The sequence below is a fragment of the Dasypus novemcinctus genome, chromosome 19 (genome assembly GCF_030445035.2).
Source record: "Dasypus novemcinctus isolate mDasNov1 chromosome 19, mDasNov1.1.hap2, whole genome shotgun sequence".
NCBI classification, from domain to species: Eukaryota; Metazoa; Chordata; class Mammalia; order Cingulata; family Dasypodidae; genus Dasypus; species Dasypus novemcinctus.
This window is the reverse complement of record NC_080691.1, coordinates 71,578,983-71,594,857: the sequence shown is the minus strand read 5'-3', so window position 1 is coordinate 71,594,857 and position 15,875 is coordinate 71,578,983. Positions and strand designations below refer to the sequence as shown.

At 50.3% G+C, this 15,875-nt stretch overlaps 1 protein-coding gene across 1 annotated transcript; it reads left to right on the top strand.

Annotated features, from left to right (window-relative positions):
- Positions 1-1,302: 1,302 nt before the first annotated feature.
- SAXO5 (stabilizer of axonemal microtubules 5) lies at positions 1,303-7,031 on the top strand. The gene is made up of 9 exons (XM_004477156.3): positions 1,303-1,342; positions 2,770-3,352; positions 4,286-4,392; positions 4,478-4,578; positions 4,804-4,916; positions 5,204-5,313; positions 5,592-5,793; positions 6,251-6,336; positions 6,791-7,031. The coding sequence occupies exons 1-9, from the start codon at positions 1,328-1,330 to the stop codon at positions 7,013-7,015; spliced, it is 1,542 nt and encodes a 513-aa protein (XP_004477213.2). The 5' UTR covers positions 1,303-1,327; the 3' UTR covers positions 7,016-7,031.
- The last annotated feature ends 8,844 nt before the right edge of the window (positions 7,032-15,875 follow it).

Sequence of the window (15,875 nt, the reverse complement as noted above, 5' to 3'; positions counted from 1 at the left end):
CATGGGAGGCCCGCGGTTCAAGCCCCGGGCCTCCTTGACCCGTGTGGAGCTGGCCCAAGCGCAGTGCTTATGAGCGCAAGGAGTGCCGTGCTACACAGGGGTGTCCCCCACGTAGGGGAGCCCCACGCGCAAGGAGTGCACCCATAAGGAGAGCCGCCCAGCGCGAAGGAGGGAGCAGCCTGCTGAGGAATGGCGCCGCCCACACTTCCCCTCCCGCTGATGACAACAGAAGCGAACAAAGAAACAAGACGCAGCAAAAAGACACAGAAAACAGACAACCGGGGGAGGGGAGGGGAATTAAATAAATAAAAAATAAATCTTTAAAAAAAAAAAAGTCAGGAAGTGGATGTGGCTCAAACAGTTGGGTGCCTGCCTACCACACGAGAGGTCTTTTTTTTTTAAAGATTTATTTATTTATTTTTATTTATCTCTCCTTTCTGCCCCTCTGCCCCCCGTTGTCTGCTCTCTGTGTCCATTTGCTGTGTGTTCTTCTGTGTCCGCTAGCATTCTTGTCAGCAGCACGGGGAATCTGTGTCTCTTTGTTGTGTCATCTTGCTGCATCAGCTCTCTGTGTGTGTGGCACCATTCCTGGGCAGGCTGCGCTTTTTTCACACAGGGCAGCTCTCCTTGCAGGGCACTCGTTGTGTGCATCAGCACTGTGTGTGGGCCAGCTCACCACACGGGTCAGGAGGCCCTGGGTTTGAACCCTGGACCTTCCATATGGTAGGCGGATGCTCTATCAGTTGAGCCAAATCCACTTCCCACATGAGAGGTCTTGGGTTCGGTTCCCGGTGACTCCTAAAGAAGATGAGCAGACACAGAGAGCACACAATGAACAGACACAGAGAGCAAACAGCGAGCACAAACAACGAGGGAGGGGGAGAAATAAATAAATAAATAAAATATAAGAAAAGAAAAAAAAAAGCGGTGCAGTAACTCAGAGACACAGGTCCATCCTATGTGGGGAGTGTGAGGAGGCCAGGGAGAAGGAAAAGGAAGTTTGCAAAATACTGACAACAGACATGGGAAACCAAGTTCAAATCCTCAACTGGGTCTGAAGCCATTGCCGTTAACAGTCCCATTTTCCCAATGACAGAACTGAGGCTTCGAGAAGCCTAGGGAGTTGCCTGGGTACCCTTAAACTCTCAGAAGGAGGCAGGATTCAAACCCCACTCCTCCCCTGATTTTCTTCCCAGAGTTGCCAGGCGACCATTGTGACAGGGGGCAGCTCTTTGGGTCACAATGGGCAGCCTCGGTAGGACCTTGTGAGCAGCTCACAGAGAGCCCAAAGGGTCAGGCCAATCTTCGGACATGTTTTCTGAGACTCATGTCACCCCTTGAGGTAGGGATGCTATCCTTGTCCCTGATGTACAGATGAGGAAACTGAAGCTCACAGAAGCTCCTCGACTTCTTCCAGCATTAGCAGGCTAGCAAATCTCAATTGTCAGCTTCTCCTGAAATCTCAGGCACCCTTTTCTCAGCTCTCAGCTATTTCGGGTGGCAAGATAATGTATAGAAAAGGCAATGGAAACACCGGGGATGCTCTAAAATCCTTACTGCATGTTTTCTTTGAAGAGCTGGGTATGATCAAGTGGTTATGTGGTCTGGGTGGGCTTCCTATAGCAGGTGAGCCTGAATCTGGGTGTTGGTGGGCAGCCAGGGTCTCCAAGAGACAAGGGGGAGGGTGGGGGAGATGCCTCTACACTGAGCAGAGGTAATCAAGTTTGAGGCCAGTCTAGGGGGTTGCTGGGAGCCTGGAGTGGAAGGTCAGAGGAGGGGAACGGGAAACCTTAGAGTTTGAGGGAAGAGAGGAACCTAGGAAAATCATCAGGGCCCAGAAAAATCGCAGAGGGCAGGAGGACCAATGTGGAGCTGGGTGGCAGGGATGGGACAATGGATAGGACTACAGGGCAGGAGTTGGGCAGAGGGACAGGCTCCTCTGCATACATGAAGGAGGGGAGAGCAATGGCCTTAGTGCCTGACTGAGAATGGGGAGAGGGGTCCCGGGGCCAGGCACACTCTTGATGGCAGTGGTTCATTCTGCGGGCTCTAGAATCAGAGTCCTGGGTTCAAATCCCAAGCCAAAGGCAACTCTCTGATCAAAATGGATGCAAGGTGAGCATTCAATAAACAGGGGCTTGTGGATGCACATTCTTTTGTGTAGTAACATGCTCCTCCTCCGCACCAGAACCTACCACAGTTCCCACCTCACTCAGAGGACAAGTCAAGGTCCCCACCAAGGCCTGTGAGCACCCCTTGCCCTTTCCAGTCTCACTGTCTCTGACTCTCCCCCTTGCTCACTCCACTTCAACCTCCCAGGCTTTGCACCTGCTGCTCCTCTGCTGGGAATGCGGTTCCCCCAGATGTCTAAATCCCACCTTCCTCCCACCTTTTTCAGGTCTTTGTTCAAATGTCATCTTAGTAAGGCCTTCCAGATCACCCTCTTTGACACTACAACCCTCCCACCCCAAACCCTCATCCTTCTACCCATCTCGAGTTTTTTCTTCTTTTTTTCCCACAGCACCTACCACCTTCTAACTTACGCTGAAACTTATTTTATTATATTTATTAATTATTTTCTGGCTCCTCCCCAGCAGGGGCCTAGAATAGTCTCCGGCACACAGCAAGTGCCAAATGAATAACTACAGCTCGACTTCCTCAGGGCCTGTGCCTGTTTCTTGTGACGTCCCCAGTCCAGGCCTGACACACCGGTAGGTACAAAAGGCAGCACCGTCCTTGCTCAAGGGGCATGTTTCCGCCCCCTCGCAGGTGGCCCAGCCTCCCGCGATGGCCGCGGGCGCCGTCCTGGTGTACCCGATGCCCCTGAAGGACTTTCTCAAGGCCTCGCACTTCGCGCTGGGGCCCGACCCGCGGCTGAACGAGGGCGCCATGCTGTCCTCGTCGCGCGGGGCCTTCCGGGCCTACCCGGCAGCCACCCGCATTCAGCTGTGCCGGCCGCCGCAGACCCGCTCGCCCCTCCTGCCCCAGGACGCGCCCTGTGCGTGCGAAGAGCGTGTGTCGGAGGCTCGCCGTGCGTACCAGCCGCTGCCCAGGCCCGCGCCATCCGGCGCGCTGACGCAGGAGCGCAAGCTGGCCATGCTGGCCACCAACCTGCGCATGCATGCGGACGCGCGCGACGGCGTGAGCCTCTCCAACGTGCGCGCTGCCTTCGGCTGGCCCGAGCTGCCGCCGCGCACCCGGGAGCAGATCCGCGGCGCGCGCCTCATCTTTGCCCGCGACTCTGTGCCGCCCGGCGACCGCGCCAAGCTGCGCATCCCGCTCACCACGCACCAGGCGCTGTTCCCACCCCACCACGCAGGCCCGCAGCCGCGTGCGCCCTGCCTCCACCTCGGTGAGTGCGCGCCAGGACGCCTGGGCGATTGGCTCTACCCGATAGTTTTCAAGACACCTGCATCCCCCCACGCACCCCCTTCCAGGGTATTTTGGTTGTCACGACCGGGGACAGGTGCTACTGGCTTCTAGTGGGAAGAGAACAGGGATACTGCTGAACATCTTGCAGTGCCCAGGACAGCCCCCCACCACAAGGAAGTTTCCAGCCCCAGTGTCATTAGCCACGAGGCTGAGAGACCCTGGAACCTCTCCTAGCCTCAGTGTCTCCATCCATGGAGTGGGCTCCATAGCTCCGGGATCTCCAGGGTGCCCCGCATGGGCAGGAAGGCATGCCAGCTGGTTGGGGATCAGATGACTCTGCTAAGTCCCCCGTTATCCCAGCCCTGCCACCAAAGAGTGACTCTGAGCAAGTCAACCTCTCCAAGCCTCGGTTTCCTCATCTGCAAAAGGCGTGCAGTAAGAGGAACCCATTTAATAGGGGCTTGGTGAAGCTAAAGGAGCCCAGCAGACCATGAGCCTGGCACTTACTGAGCGCACAGCAAAGAGTTGCCCACCTTCCTAATGCTGTGAGGCCAGGGGCCCTGCTGACATCCCCACCCCACCAGGGTTGGCTCAGGGATCATCATCAGATCTGGGTTGGATCCTGTTCTAGCTCCTAATTTCTGTGATTCCTGGTAAATGGTTTAACCTCTCCAAGCCTCAGAGAATGGGGGAAATAATACCAGCCCCAGAGATGTGCAAAGCACTTAAGATGGCTAGCTGGCTCGAGATTGGGTTGTGGTTATTGCTAGGATTTTTGGTGTTTTCCTCACCCCTCAGGTTAGACTAGCCAGGCCTGCCCTGGTTACTTTCCCCGATGAGGCAGTGAATCCTGGTGAACCTGAGGCTGTGGAAAATCAATCCCCTTCTCATTCTCCCTTTTGCCCATCCTCAGGGGGCCCCAATACCCTCAAGTGGGACCAGAGGACACAGGGCAATGAGACCTCCTACGAGAAACAGTTCCAGGCCCTCCCGGGCCCACCTGCCTTGATGTGTAAAAGGGTAAATTGAGGCCTGGCCAAACCGCCAGGGAGGGCAGCCGTGGAGGCCGGGCAGTCTTGTCCATCCCATTCTTTTCTACCCACAGGCCTCTTCCAGTGTGGAACTGGGAGACCACAAGATTGGCTATGGGTCCATTTGTTCAGTGCAGGAAGAGGCCTACAGGCCCCAGGGTCTGTCCCCAGACAGGTACAAAGGGATCATGGCTTTCCCACCAAGATGGGACAAAGGGTGGCCTGTGGGGTATGCCTCCCTTGGGCAATGCTTCGCTGCTGAGGGCTCTGATGGGCTCAGCTGAGGGCTCTGCTGAGGGCCAGATCTTCCACCATGACCCCCCACGGCTCGGCTCTTGGGCCACCCTGTCCCCCTTTTCCAGGAGTGGCAAGGTGGGGAGATAGCCCACCTTTCCTGCAGGTACGACAAGGTCCAGGCTGCAGTCCACATCCACAAGGTGAATATTCGCCCCGGAGATGGCCTTTTCCACGACAGGACCACGCAGGCAGAGCACTTCTTCGCTCAGGAGCCAGGTGAGAGCCCGCTGCCTGTCCCCCCCACCCCCCACCCCCATCCTTGGTCTGGCTGCAGCTTCCCAGAGCTATCCAGCACCTGCTCTGCCACCTGCAGGCCTTTTTTTTTCTTTTTTCTTTAATTTAAAGAACACATTTATTGAAGTTCTGAAAAGCAATTCCTAGATGATTGACTTTTCCAGAAAACTGTAGCTATAGACTGTATTGGGCCTATCATGTTATAACGTGCATTAGACACAAGAACAAAAACCACGAGAGGAGGCGCCATTCTTCAACCATCCCCACAGAGCCTTTTGTTCTTCACCACGACCTGACCCCGGTGTCCCACATCCTGGAAGGAAACCAGCGCCCGGGCCCTGGCAGCCTCACCACCTCCTCGCGGTTCTTCCACAGCCAGGTCAGCGGCGAGGGGCAGCGCCAGGTGGCGCTAAGAGCAAGTGCAAAGGCCCTGAGGTGGGCATGAGCTTGGAATGGATGCAGGGAGCTCTTAGATCTATTTGAGTCGTCTAGGATAAGTCGCTTCATCACCCCAAGCCTCGCTGACTTTGTAAGATGAGAGAACGGAGTCAGCTCCTAGCGCGAGGGCCGGGGGAGCTGTCCAAGGTCAAAGAGCAGCGCCCACCGCGCGCGCGGACCGTGGCCTCGCGACATCCCAGATGCCATGTGGTCCTCCAGCCGCCGCTCCCGACGCAGCCACCCGGCCGCCACCCGCCCCACGAGAAGCTGCAGAGCCACGTGACCCTGAGGGAGGCGTCGCTGCTCGACCGCTTTTTCCAGACCTCGATGGGCTCCGACTACCTCGCCCCCGAGACGCTACCTGTCAGGAAAGCGCGCAACCTCCACTTGTTGCAGAGCAACCTGCCCGGGGGAACTGGCGGTGAGCGCGGTCCCGCCCCGCCGCAGAAAGCCCCGCCCCTCGGCCGGCCCCGCCCCGCCCCCTGCCCGACCCCCAATCTCCCAGGCCCCCCACTTCCACCCCCAGACAACCCCGCCCCTAGCGACCCCGACCTCGCCTCAGGCCATAGCTCCGCCCCTTTCTGCAGGCTCCCTTACCTGGCCCAAACCCCGCCCCACTTTCCAGACTCCGCCCCCTGTCCAGCTAGCCGACCCCACCTGGCCCCGCCCCCACACTCGTCCTGCTGGGTCCCCCACTCCCCGCTCCTTTGCCTCCTTAGCACCAGTCCTGCTGAGCCCCTTTCTCCCAGGTTCTCAGTTCAGCTTTCACCCACGCCAACTTCAGCCCAGGCTCCGCCCATGGACCGTCCCCTCGCCCCCTAGGCCCCGCCTCGCAGCCCTCAGCCCTGCCCCTCGGCTGCCCCCACCCCAATCTCCAGACACAGATTTTTTCACCACCAACCAGAAGATGCTGATGCCGCACCGAACAACACGGGCCCCCGTGACTGAGGAGATGCTACAGCGGGTGAGGGCAGGAGGGAGGGGGGAGTCCTCGACCCCAAATCCCAAAACCAGTGTGGGGTCATCACAGGGTTCTCAGGAAGATGATAGGGTCACTCTAGGGCCACCCCAGGCTCACCCCAGGCTCAGAGTCATCTCAGTATCACACCCAGGGTCATGCCAGTATCACCCTCTCCGCAGCATTAGACCCCAAGTTGAGAGTTAGCTCAGGGGTTGCCTAGGGTCACCCCAATCCTGGGGCCCTTCCAAAGGCACCCCTAATTTCCATCTGGCTTCCCACCCAGCTCCCGGGCCAATCCAGACTGGACCCCTTTTGCCCACCTCACCAGGGTCCAATATCAGCCCCACCTGGCTAAACCTGTCCTCTGCTCTGATGCGTCAGGATGGGGTGGGGGCCCCAGGGTGCATCAGTCGCCCTCCAGGCTGCCCTGCAAGGCTGCCCATCCTGGCCTCCCCAGTGCAAGTACAGCCACGTGGAACCCCCACTGGGTGGACAGCGCTTCTTCTCAACCCACTATGAGGACGAGTTTCCTTTCAAGTACCAGGGCCCCACGGTGCTGAGACGGCGCGACTTCCAGGAGAGCCACGTTCCGCTGGGTTCCCTTCGCCAGCCCGGCTGCGGGAGGACCATGGAGCCCCAAGCCCCCCAGGCTCCCATCTACCCGTGCCACAGCCAGCAATAAACACCATCTTGCCAAGTCCCCGGTCTCTCTCCCTCCCCTCCCCATCATCGGGCCATTCCATCAGGTGCTTGGAGGGATAGCGACTGGGAAGGAGAAAACCTGGGATGCCCAAAAAAACATTTGTTCAGACGTTAGAGCCGTCCCTCTGTTCAGGGAGGCAGTTGTGGCTTGTGCCAAGTCTTGGTGATCGGACTCTTCAGGCAATGGAGGCCAGTTCTGAATGAAGTGGAGAGTGTGGGAAACACAGTGTCTCACACAGCATTGAGGCTGGGTGGGCTGAGTTTGAATCCTGATCTTTCTACATCCTGGAGAGTAAACTTGGGCCAAGTCAGGTAACCCCTCTGAACGTCAAGTTTGCCCACCTGTAGAATGGAACTAAGTAGTAGCTCCTCCACTTGGTTGTTTTATTTATTTATTTATTTTTAATTAAAGGGATTGTTTATTTTTTTAAAGAAACCCAATCTTTTTTTTTTTAAGATTTATTTTTTATTTATTTCTCTCCCCTTCCCCTTCCCCCTCGTTGTCTGCTCTCTCTGTCCATTCACTGTGTGTTCTTCTGGGTCAGCTTGTATTCTTGTCAGCGACACCAGGAATCTTGTCTCTTTTTGTTGCGTCATCTTGCTGCATCAGCTCTCTGTATGTCCGGGGCCACTCCTGGGCAGGCTGCTCTTTTTTTGTGCTGGGTGGCTCTCCTTACAGGGTGCACTCCTTGCGCGTGGGGCTCCCCTACACGGGGGACACCCCTGCATGGCACAGCACTCCTCGCGTGCATGGGCACTGTGCATGGGCCCGCTCATCACATGAGTCAGGAGGCCCTGGGTTTGAACCCTGGACCTCCCATGTGGTAGGCGGATGCTCTATCCATTGAGCCAAATCCGCTTCCTCACTTGGTTGTTTTAAATGAGACATGCACTCACCTGTCAGCACTGCGTGATGGGCAATCAGGGAGGGGGAGTTTCCCTTCTGGGGATGAAGGCGAGGAGAGGGGAAGAAGACGAGGGTGTGGGGAAAGGCCTTCGATCTTTGAGAGATGGGAGGGGTTGGGGGAAGGCAGAGGGAGGACGCAGCTAAGAATGGCCTACTGTGGGTGGAAGCTGGATGGACACGGGCTCCCAAGTCAAAGCTGAGCCTGGGAGGTCGCGGGTGGTTTGCAAATTGCTGAAAACCACCTGAAGTCCAGGGAGTAAGTATCCAGCCAAGAACAAAATAAAAGGGACAAAAGAGGGGGCATACGGTGGAGTGCATGGGTGACAGGGCTTAGCAAGCATGGCAAGAGCCAGCTCCTTGGCCAGCGCCCCTGGCTCGAAGGCCTGGGTCTCAGGACGTCAGCACCAAGAAGCCCACTCTGTCCAAATAAGATGGACCTTGGTGGCTGCCCAGGGCCCGCACCTGTAGACAGTTGAGCATACAGTTTCGGGGAATGATTTTCAGGCGTATGGTTTTAGCCCCCCAACCCTGGAGTTAAACCTTCAAAGACCAAGAACCAAGACCAGTGGAACACTGAGAGCCAACCTCAAGCCTCACTGGCGCAGTTTTTCAAGGCAGGTTTTCATTGCCATGGGAAGAACAGGAGTCCAGACTTGGGCCCTTCAGGGACAAAACAGCCCTTGTGGCCCCCCTCACAGTATCCACCTTGACCATGAGAGGGCCGGCTGCCTGCAGGACACCTCTTCTACTTGTTTCCCCCAAAGACTGTGCATAACACCCCTCTGAGTTACCTCACCGTAAGCCAGGGTTTCTCAGTCTTGACATTATTGACATTTTGGGTCAGACAATTCTTTATTGTGGGGGATGTCCTGTGCATAGTAGGATGTTCAGCAGCATTCCTGTCCTCTACCCACTCACTAGATGCCAGTAGCAGTCCTCCCCTGAATGAATTGTGACAACATGCCAGTAGCAGCCCTCCCCTGAATGAGTTGTGACAACTATTCCTCTAGACATTGTCAAATCCCCCTCCCCAGGGCTCCTAATTGAGAACCACTAAGATAAACCCATCTTAGAATGACTGCAAGACAAAACCAGGCTTTCCTGATGAAGCTGGTCTGCTCATTGACCAGACAACCTTGGCTAAAAGGCCTTTCCTATTTGCCTTGTCTGTCAGGAAGTTCAGAGCATTGACTCTGACTTTAAGTTCCATGTAGCTCCAGTGGTAGGATTATTTATGCTCCTGCCTGTTTCCAGGAATGGCTTAAAGCAGCCCAGACACCAGATGAGAAACAATGGGTAGGATGTGGGAAAGAGTCCAAATTGTATTTGAACTTTGTATGACCTGTTCCTTATTGTAGATGTTGCAGTTGTTCCCTATTATTGTAGATGATGTTATAGTTCTGATAGCTAACAGCTGCTCAGTAGTTTCCAATAAATAGGACGTGGAAACTAGGGTTGAGGCTCTCAGTTCCAGAAGCTGTGAATCCCCTGGTCCCATCTTTATCTCCTCTCGTGTCTTTCTCTCTGTCCTTCATTTCGTAAAGTTCTGTGTTGCCTTCCCTTCGAGCCAACCTATCACTGAGCTGATCTCAGCAACTGGCACCCAACGTGGGGCCTGAAAAGAAGTTCAGCAACTGGTGCCCGACCAGGGACTAGAAGGGAAGAAGGATCACCTCGAGTGAAACTAAAGTTGGTGTAACGGTGCAGAGCCCCGAGTGGTTTGGAAAGCCTTCGAAGTCCTCGAGGGTTTGCTTGTATTTTCCTAGGAGATGGAGAACATCCTGTGTGGGTACCAGCTCATCGGATAAAGCCATACCATGAACACCAAGAGATGAAGAAAGTTTCTGTGGAACCCAGAACCTCTGGTCATGCAGATGGATACTGGAAATTTGCATGGCTAGGTCTCATTTTGAAGACTAGAATGGCTTTACATCAAAGTATCTAAACTACAGAATTTGTTCAAGCATGGCATCATAAAGCAAGTATGGCTTGGGGATAAAGAGATTAAGAAAGAAATTGAGAGGAGGAAAACTGGAAAAGAAATGTTGAATTATGAAAGGAAGCAATGAAGAAATTCTAGATTAATAGATTTGAACTGCTTTTGTGTTTGTTCAATGTCAGTGTGTGTGTTGTAATTGTTTCAGTGTGTGTGATTGTTCAAAAAAAAGAAAAAAAGAAAGGGAGATAGAAAAAAAGAGAAAGGAAGGAAAAAGGGAGAAAAAGGAAGGAAAAAAGAAAAAAAAAGAAAAGGATAGAATGAAAGATGTAAAAGTTAAGCGAATACTGAAAAAGGTAAAAAGTTTGTGGGAATGCTAACTGAAATTTAATAAGGTGTATTTTGTCCTAAAAGAAAATGGTTAATTCTATAAAATCAGAAATGGAGGTATGCAGGACAGAACTGCTATGCATATAGTAAGTTGCAAAATTATTGTGGTAGCATTTAGTGAGATAACGTGTTCTGTAAAAGTGAAACAAACCTGAATGAATACAAAAAGTACAAAAACTGTGTGAAAAGGTCAACAATGGACTTTTGCAGTTCAGGGCTTTCTGCCCCGGCCTGATGGAAATGAAACTGGCTACATGGAAGAAACCTGTGACAGTGACCCTCCTAAGAAACGTCAGAGACAATGGTATTTTAAGAGCCTGGAATAGGCAAACAATTGGGACAAGCTGTAAGGTCCCTTCTACTCTATCAAATTATTAAATGTTGTTTGGTTGGGTAAGACAAAACCATACTCTCTGCTGTAATTGATAAGTACAATGTTTTCTCATGTTAATGGAGTTTGTAATGACTTAGCCTGTGAAATGGATGTGGCCCCAGGTCCAGTGAAGATGCTAAGAGCACTATACAAACTGGGGAAAAAGAGATCGTTTTTGAGTACTGGCCTATATAGCCTTGTTGGTTGGGAATCTTAAGCCCATGAGAAAGTCTATTTATTAAATGTCTGCTAGTTGGAAGTCTTATAGTTTGTTGTTGCAGTTATGGATTATGTATAAAATGCTTGAATACTAATAAGAACTTTAATAACATAACATTGTGTACTTAAGTAATTTGATGAACTTTAAGTGATATATAAATGTACCTTGTTGAATGTATATGTAAATCTCTTGTTTTAAGTTTGAACGATCCAGGGACCGAATATATTGAGAGAAAATTTAATGAGTATTGTTCAAACCTAAAAGTGAAAATATCATGCAGGAAGCTTTGTTAATCAGTGAACCAATGCCTTATGGGTCAGCACTTTTCACTTGTTTTTAATCAAGTTTCTGTATCATCTGCTGGTTCAGGACTTCCTAGCCATAAGTTAGATGTTGCAAAGCATTAGAAAAGCATTTTATCTAGCAGAACACTTATTGAAATATATCTAGTTTTGTGTGACCCCCTATGTGCAAAACCAAAAGGGGAAATATGGGAAAAAGGAGTCTAAATTGTATTTGAACTTTGTATGACCCGTTCCCTATTGTAGACGTTGCAGTTATTTCCTATTATTGTAGATGATGTTGCAGTTCTGATAGCAAACAGCTGCTCGGTAGTTTCCAATAAATAGGATGTGGAAACTAGGGTCGAGGATCTGTCCCCTGGTCCCATCTTTATCTCTCGTGTCTTTCTCTCTGTCCTTTATTTCATAAAGCTGTGCATTGCCTTCCCTTTGAGCCAACCTATCACTGAGCTGATTTCAGCAGTAGGAGGTTCAAGGAGGCAGATTTCACAAAACTTGAAGTATATTCTATCAGTGGAGCTGATGGGCCTGAGATCGATTGCTAGGGAAGAACATTAACACCCCTGAAAGTTTTTAATCAGTGCGGAAAGATACTACATCAGGACGGTTCTAAGAGTTATTTTATGGATTTATGTCTATTTCTCCTATACCCACCCCACAAAAAAAGCATCTCGGGTGAATTATAAAAACCAAAATGGCTTATGAAGTAAGACAAAATAGGGTTGAATATAAAAAAACAGATTAACTTTTAAAGGAACAATAAAAAAACACAAAACTTTGCTAATGGTAAGCAGCAGGAGAATTCAGGCCTGCCACTTCTGTGTGTGTCTGTCCTTGGCAAGTGACTTCAAGCTCTGGCCTTCAGTTTCCTCATCTGTAAGATGGGAATGGCAATAGTTTTTTCTTCATAGGAAGATCATAAGGATTCAATAAAATGTGCATATGCAATGCTTAGAATGGTGACTGGCATTTGAATAGCTTAATAAATGGTGCCTGATACTTTATTAATGTTCTAGGTGATTTTTTACTTTTATTTTTATTCTTAATATATTTTTATTACAGAAGTTGTGAACTTAAAAAATAATCATGCTACCCTCTGGTTTATGGACTTACCCCAGCCAGCTAACAAGGAGGTAAAGAAGGTCAACCACCACACCAGGGAGCCAAGAGTGCCTACCACTGCAAGCAGGAGAATTGCATCCGTCATCCAAGTGGAATCTAAGCCCCCTCTCGATATAGAGGTGGAGTGGACATAACCATCCCAGGGTCCACAGAATGGAGGAATAGAGTATGGATTAGAGTGGACTTACTGATAGTCCATTCTGGAACTACTGTGATTAGTAATGGAAGTAAATGTAGCACTGATGTGGAGAAAGTGGCCATGGTGGCTGCTGAGGGTATGGAGTGGGAAGAAAATGTGATGTGGGGGCATTTTCAGGACTTGGGGTTGTCCTGGGTGGTACTGCAGGGACAGTTACTGGACATTGTATGTCTCTCATGGCCCACTGGGTGGACTGGGGGAGAGTGTAAATTATAATGTGGACCATTGACCATGTGGTGCAGCAGTGCTCAGATGTATTCTCCAAGTGCAATAAATATCCCATGACGATGGAGGAGGTGGCTGTTATGGGAGGATTGGGGTGAGGGGGGTGAAGGGTATATGGGGACATCATTTTTTTTTAATGTAACATTAAAAAAAAATAAAGACCAAAACAAAAAAAAACATGCACATGCATAGAATTCCCATACAACAACCCTTCACCAACACACATTTGTTACAGATTATGAGATAATATAATCTGACTATTATCACTAACTATGGTCCATAGTGTACAGTTGGCATATTTTTTTCATACTCTCCTATTATTAACATGGTACATCTTTGTCAGTGATGCAAGAACACTGCAATATTCCTGTTAACTATAGTCCATAGCTTACATTAATTGTATTTTTCCCATGCTTCTCCACATTCCTTCCACTGTGCAATAGTGAAGGACATTCATTGCAGTTGACAGGAGGACATTCTTGCATTTGTACTATCAAGCACAATTCTCATCCACCTCTGGATTCAATGTGTTATTCAATCCCTAGATTATTCTCTAGGTTTCAGTTGACATTTACATCCCTAGACTATCCTTTTCAGCCACAATCACATTTATAAGCTGCTACTACTCACTATAATGTGCTACCATCAACTCTACATTTCAACACTTTTTCAGCCAAGTTAATTAAAACTTCTACATACATTAAGCATCAGTATTCCTTCAGAACCCTCCTATTATCTCTATCTTAGGTGATTTTTGTTAAAGTGACAGACACCCAGTTCTGTCCTGCTAAAGGAGAAAGGGATTTTATTAGCTTTGAAACCAGAAAGTCTTGAATTAGGTCTAACATCAATCTGGTTCTGTATCAGGACTCTCCCCCTCATCTTTCAGGCCTTTAAAAAAATTTTATTACCATATATGTAATTTAACATTTCCCCTATTAATCACATTCAGATATATATTTCAGGGCTGTTCTACAGTTAGATCAGCCTTAAAGGAATACTCTGATAGGTCCATTTGAGTCACATGTCCAACTGTGAACCAATCACTTTGTTCAGGGGAATAGTGTCTTGTGACTGGATAACTCAGCTCACTAGCCCACCCCTGGGTGATCTGGATCCTGAGACCTCACCTGCAGCTGTGAGTCTGGAGCCCCGCCTTGTCTCCTAGCAACAGACCTGTACCTACCCATCCCTTTAGCATCTGTCTTGCCCCAAGTTACAATCCGCAATGTGGAGAAAGCTCAGCGAGTTGGCTCTTCCCAAGGAGGGTAAATGTTACCTGTGTAGAAAAGGCATGTTCATTGTTTGGTGGTCACCTGGGGCATCAAGTACCCTGTAGTTCTCCAATAATCTCAGTATTTATCTCTCATTTCATTATCTGTCTCCTTCTCTCGTTTGGAGCAGAGAGTTCCTTTGGCTCTGGCAAGCCCACAAACTCAAGCAGATGAGTTTCCTACTTCTGGAAGGACCTTCCTACTTCCTACTTTTGGAAGGACCACATAGAAGAAGCATGTGTCTTTCTTGCAAGCCCTTGTGGAAAGCTTCAAGAAAATGTCCACCTATTCCAACATCCTGATATGTTAGTCCCAAGTCTTGCCACAGAATAGGCAACACTTTAATCAGCTGTTTTTCTTCCACATGACAAAGATTACATGACCTGGGAAGAGCTTTTCTATAGGGCTGCCACATCATTCTGGGCAGGTTGTGTGCTGTGCAAATCTAGGGAGCCCTATTCACGTAATAGTCCATGTCTGTGATGGCCCTGGCCCTCTCCCCCACCTTTCCTCAGCCAATCCCACATTTTCAGTTCTTTTTCTTGATACCCTCCCCTTTCCAGGTACTAATTTCTAAATCGCTCAAAACTGTCATGGATGCAAGAGATAGAAACCCACTGAAACTAGCTTAAGCACCAAGGAAATGCATTGGCTAATGGTATGGGAGAGTGAGGGCTTCTGGATTCAGATGTGGTTCTCCGATTTTCACCTCTGCATACTGGTATAGGTTGGCCTCAGTCTGCAGGCTGTTCTTCCAGGCAACTGGGGAAGATGGCCTAGGGAGGATCAGCCCCTCCAGCTCATCATATTAGAGGAAGAATCCCTGTGTTACGGCCTCATCCCACACTCACTTATTGTGGCCAGACAAAGGTCTCCTCTGATGGTTGTCTATGGCCCATGGTACTGGAGGAGCTGCATTAGACACAAATCCATCTAGAGTAGTGGAAAGGGGTTGCACAAAGGAAAAGCAAGGTCCTTTTAGCAGGGATGGGGCATACTGAAGAGACAGATACAACAGATGTCATAAAGGTTCCTCTCGTGGGAGCCTTGAGGAGGAGGCAGGAGGAGGAACCAGTGACAATCCAAATGAAGTCTCAGATCACTCCAATCTGCCATGGTGCCACAGAAAAGTGGAAAGCAGACCTTAGGCCATAAATCCAACAGAGCTCTAGAAGGTTCAGAAAGAAAGAGAGGAGGAAAGTCCTGGGCGCCTGGTTTGCTCATGGGTGTATTCGCAGATGTGTGGTATCAAAATGCACCTGCCAAAGACCAGGCACAGATCTCCTGTCAAAATTTAGGTCCATTTAGCTTGCTCCAGGGAGAAAGACCACACGTTGAGAAACCATGAGCATTTATGGAAGAGGGGATTGGGGAAAGAGTTCCTTATAGTATTTGGGCTTGGGCTGGGTGGTTTAAGGAGTCTAGAAGAGAGTAGAAGCAGTTCTCAGTTGGTGCTCTCAGCAAGCAGGGGCAAATTGGTGACTAGGCATTTGGGTGATTTTTATCTTGGGGGCGGGAAGACGAAAGCGGGGGCTGGAGATGTTGGTAAGCATCAGTGGGCGCTTAGGAGGTTGGTCGGGACAAGGGGATGTTTGTTCACTTGTGTGGTTGCAGGGTGTCCTTGTCTCTATCTTGGTTCAGACATGGTCACAGCGTGGCCTTGTCTGATCATTGTTTATATTCTGCAACTGTTGTTTCTGTCCAGTGGAGAACATCATTGCCCAGCTGTAGGCTGCCAGGACTGTTTGACACTCACTCTCTCTGCAGGAATCTGGATACCTCCAGGTAAAGCTGACCCAGAACCCTTCCCAGACCTGGCCCAGGGTTCTCCAGAAATCGTCCCCGGAGCATCAGGCACGCAGAGTCTCCCAGAGACAGCAGTGACCTGGCTA

Bases quoted from the DNA above. Each gene is read 5' to 3' on its own strand.
- SAXO5 (XM_004477156.3), top strand. The intron at 4,393-4,477 runs GTAAATTGAGGC...TTCTACCCACAG, and splicing joins CTGCCTTGATGTGTAAAAGG to GCCTCTTCCAGTGTGGAACT. The intron at 4,579-4,803 runs GTACAAAGGGAT...CCTTTCCTGCAG, and splicing joins CAGGGTCTGTCCCCAGACAG to GTACGACAAGGTCCAGGCTG.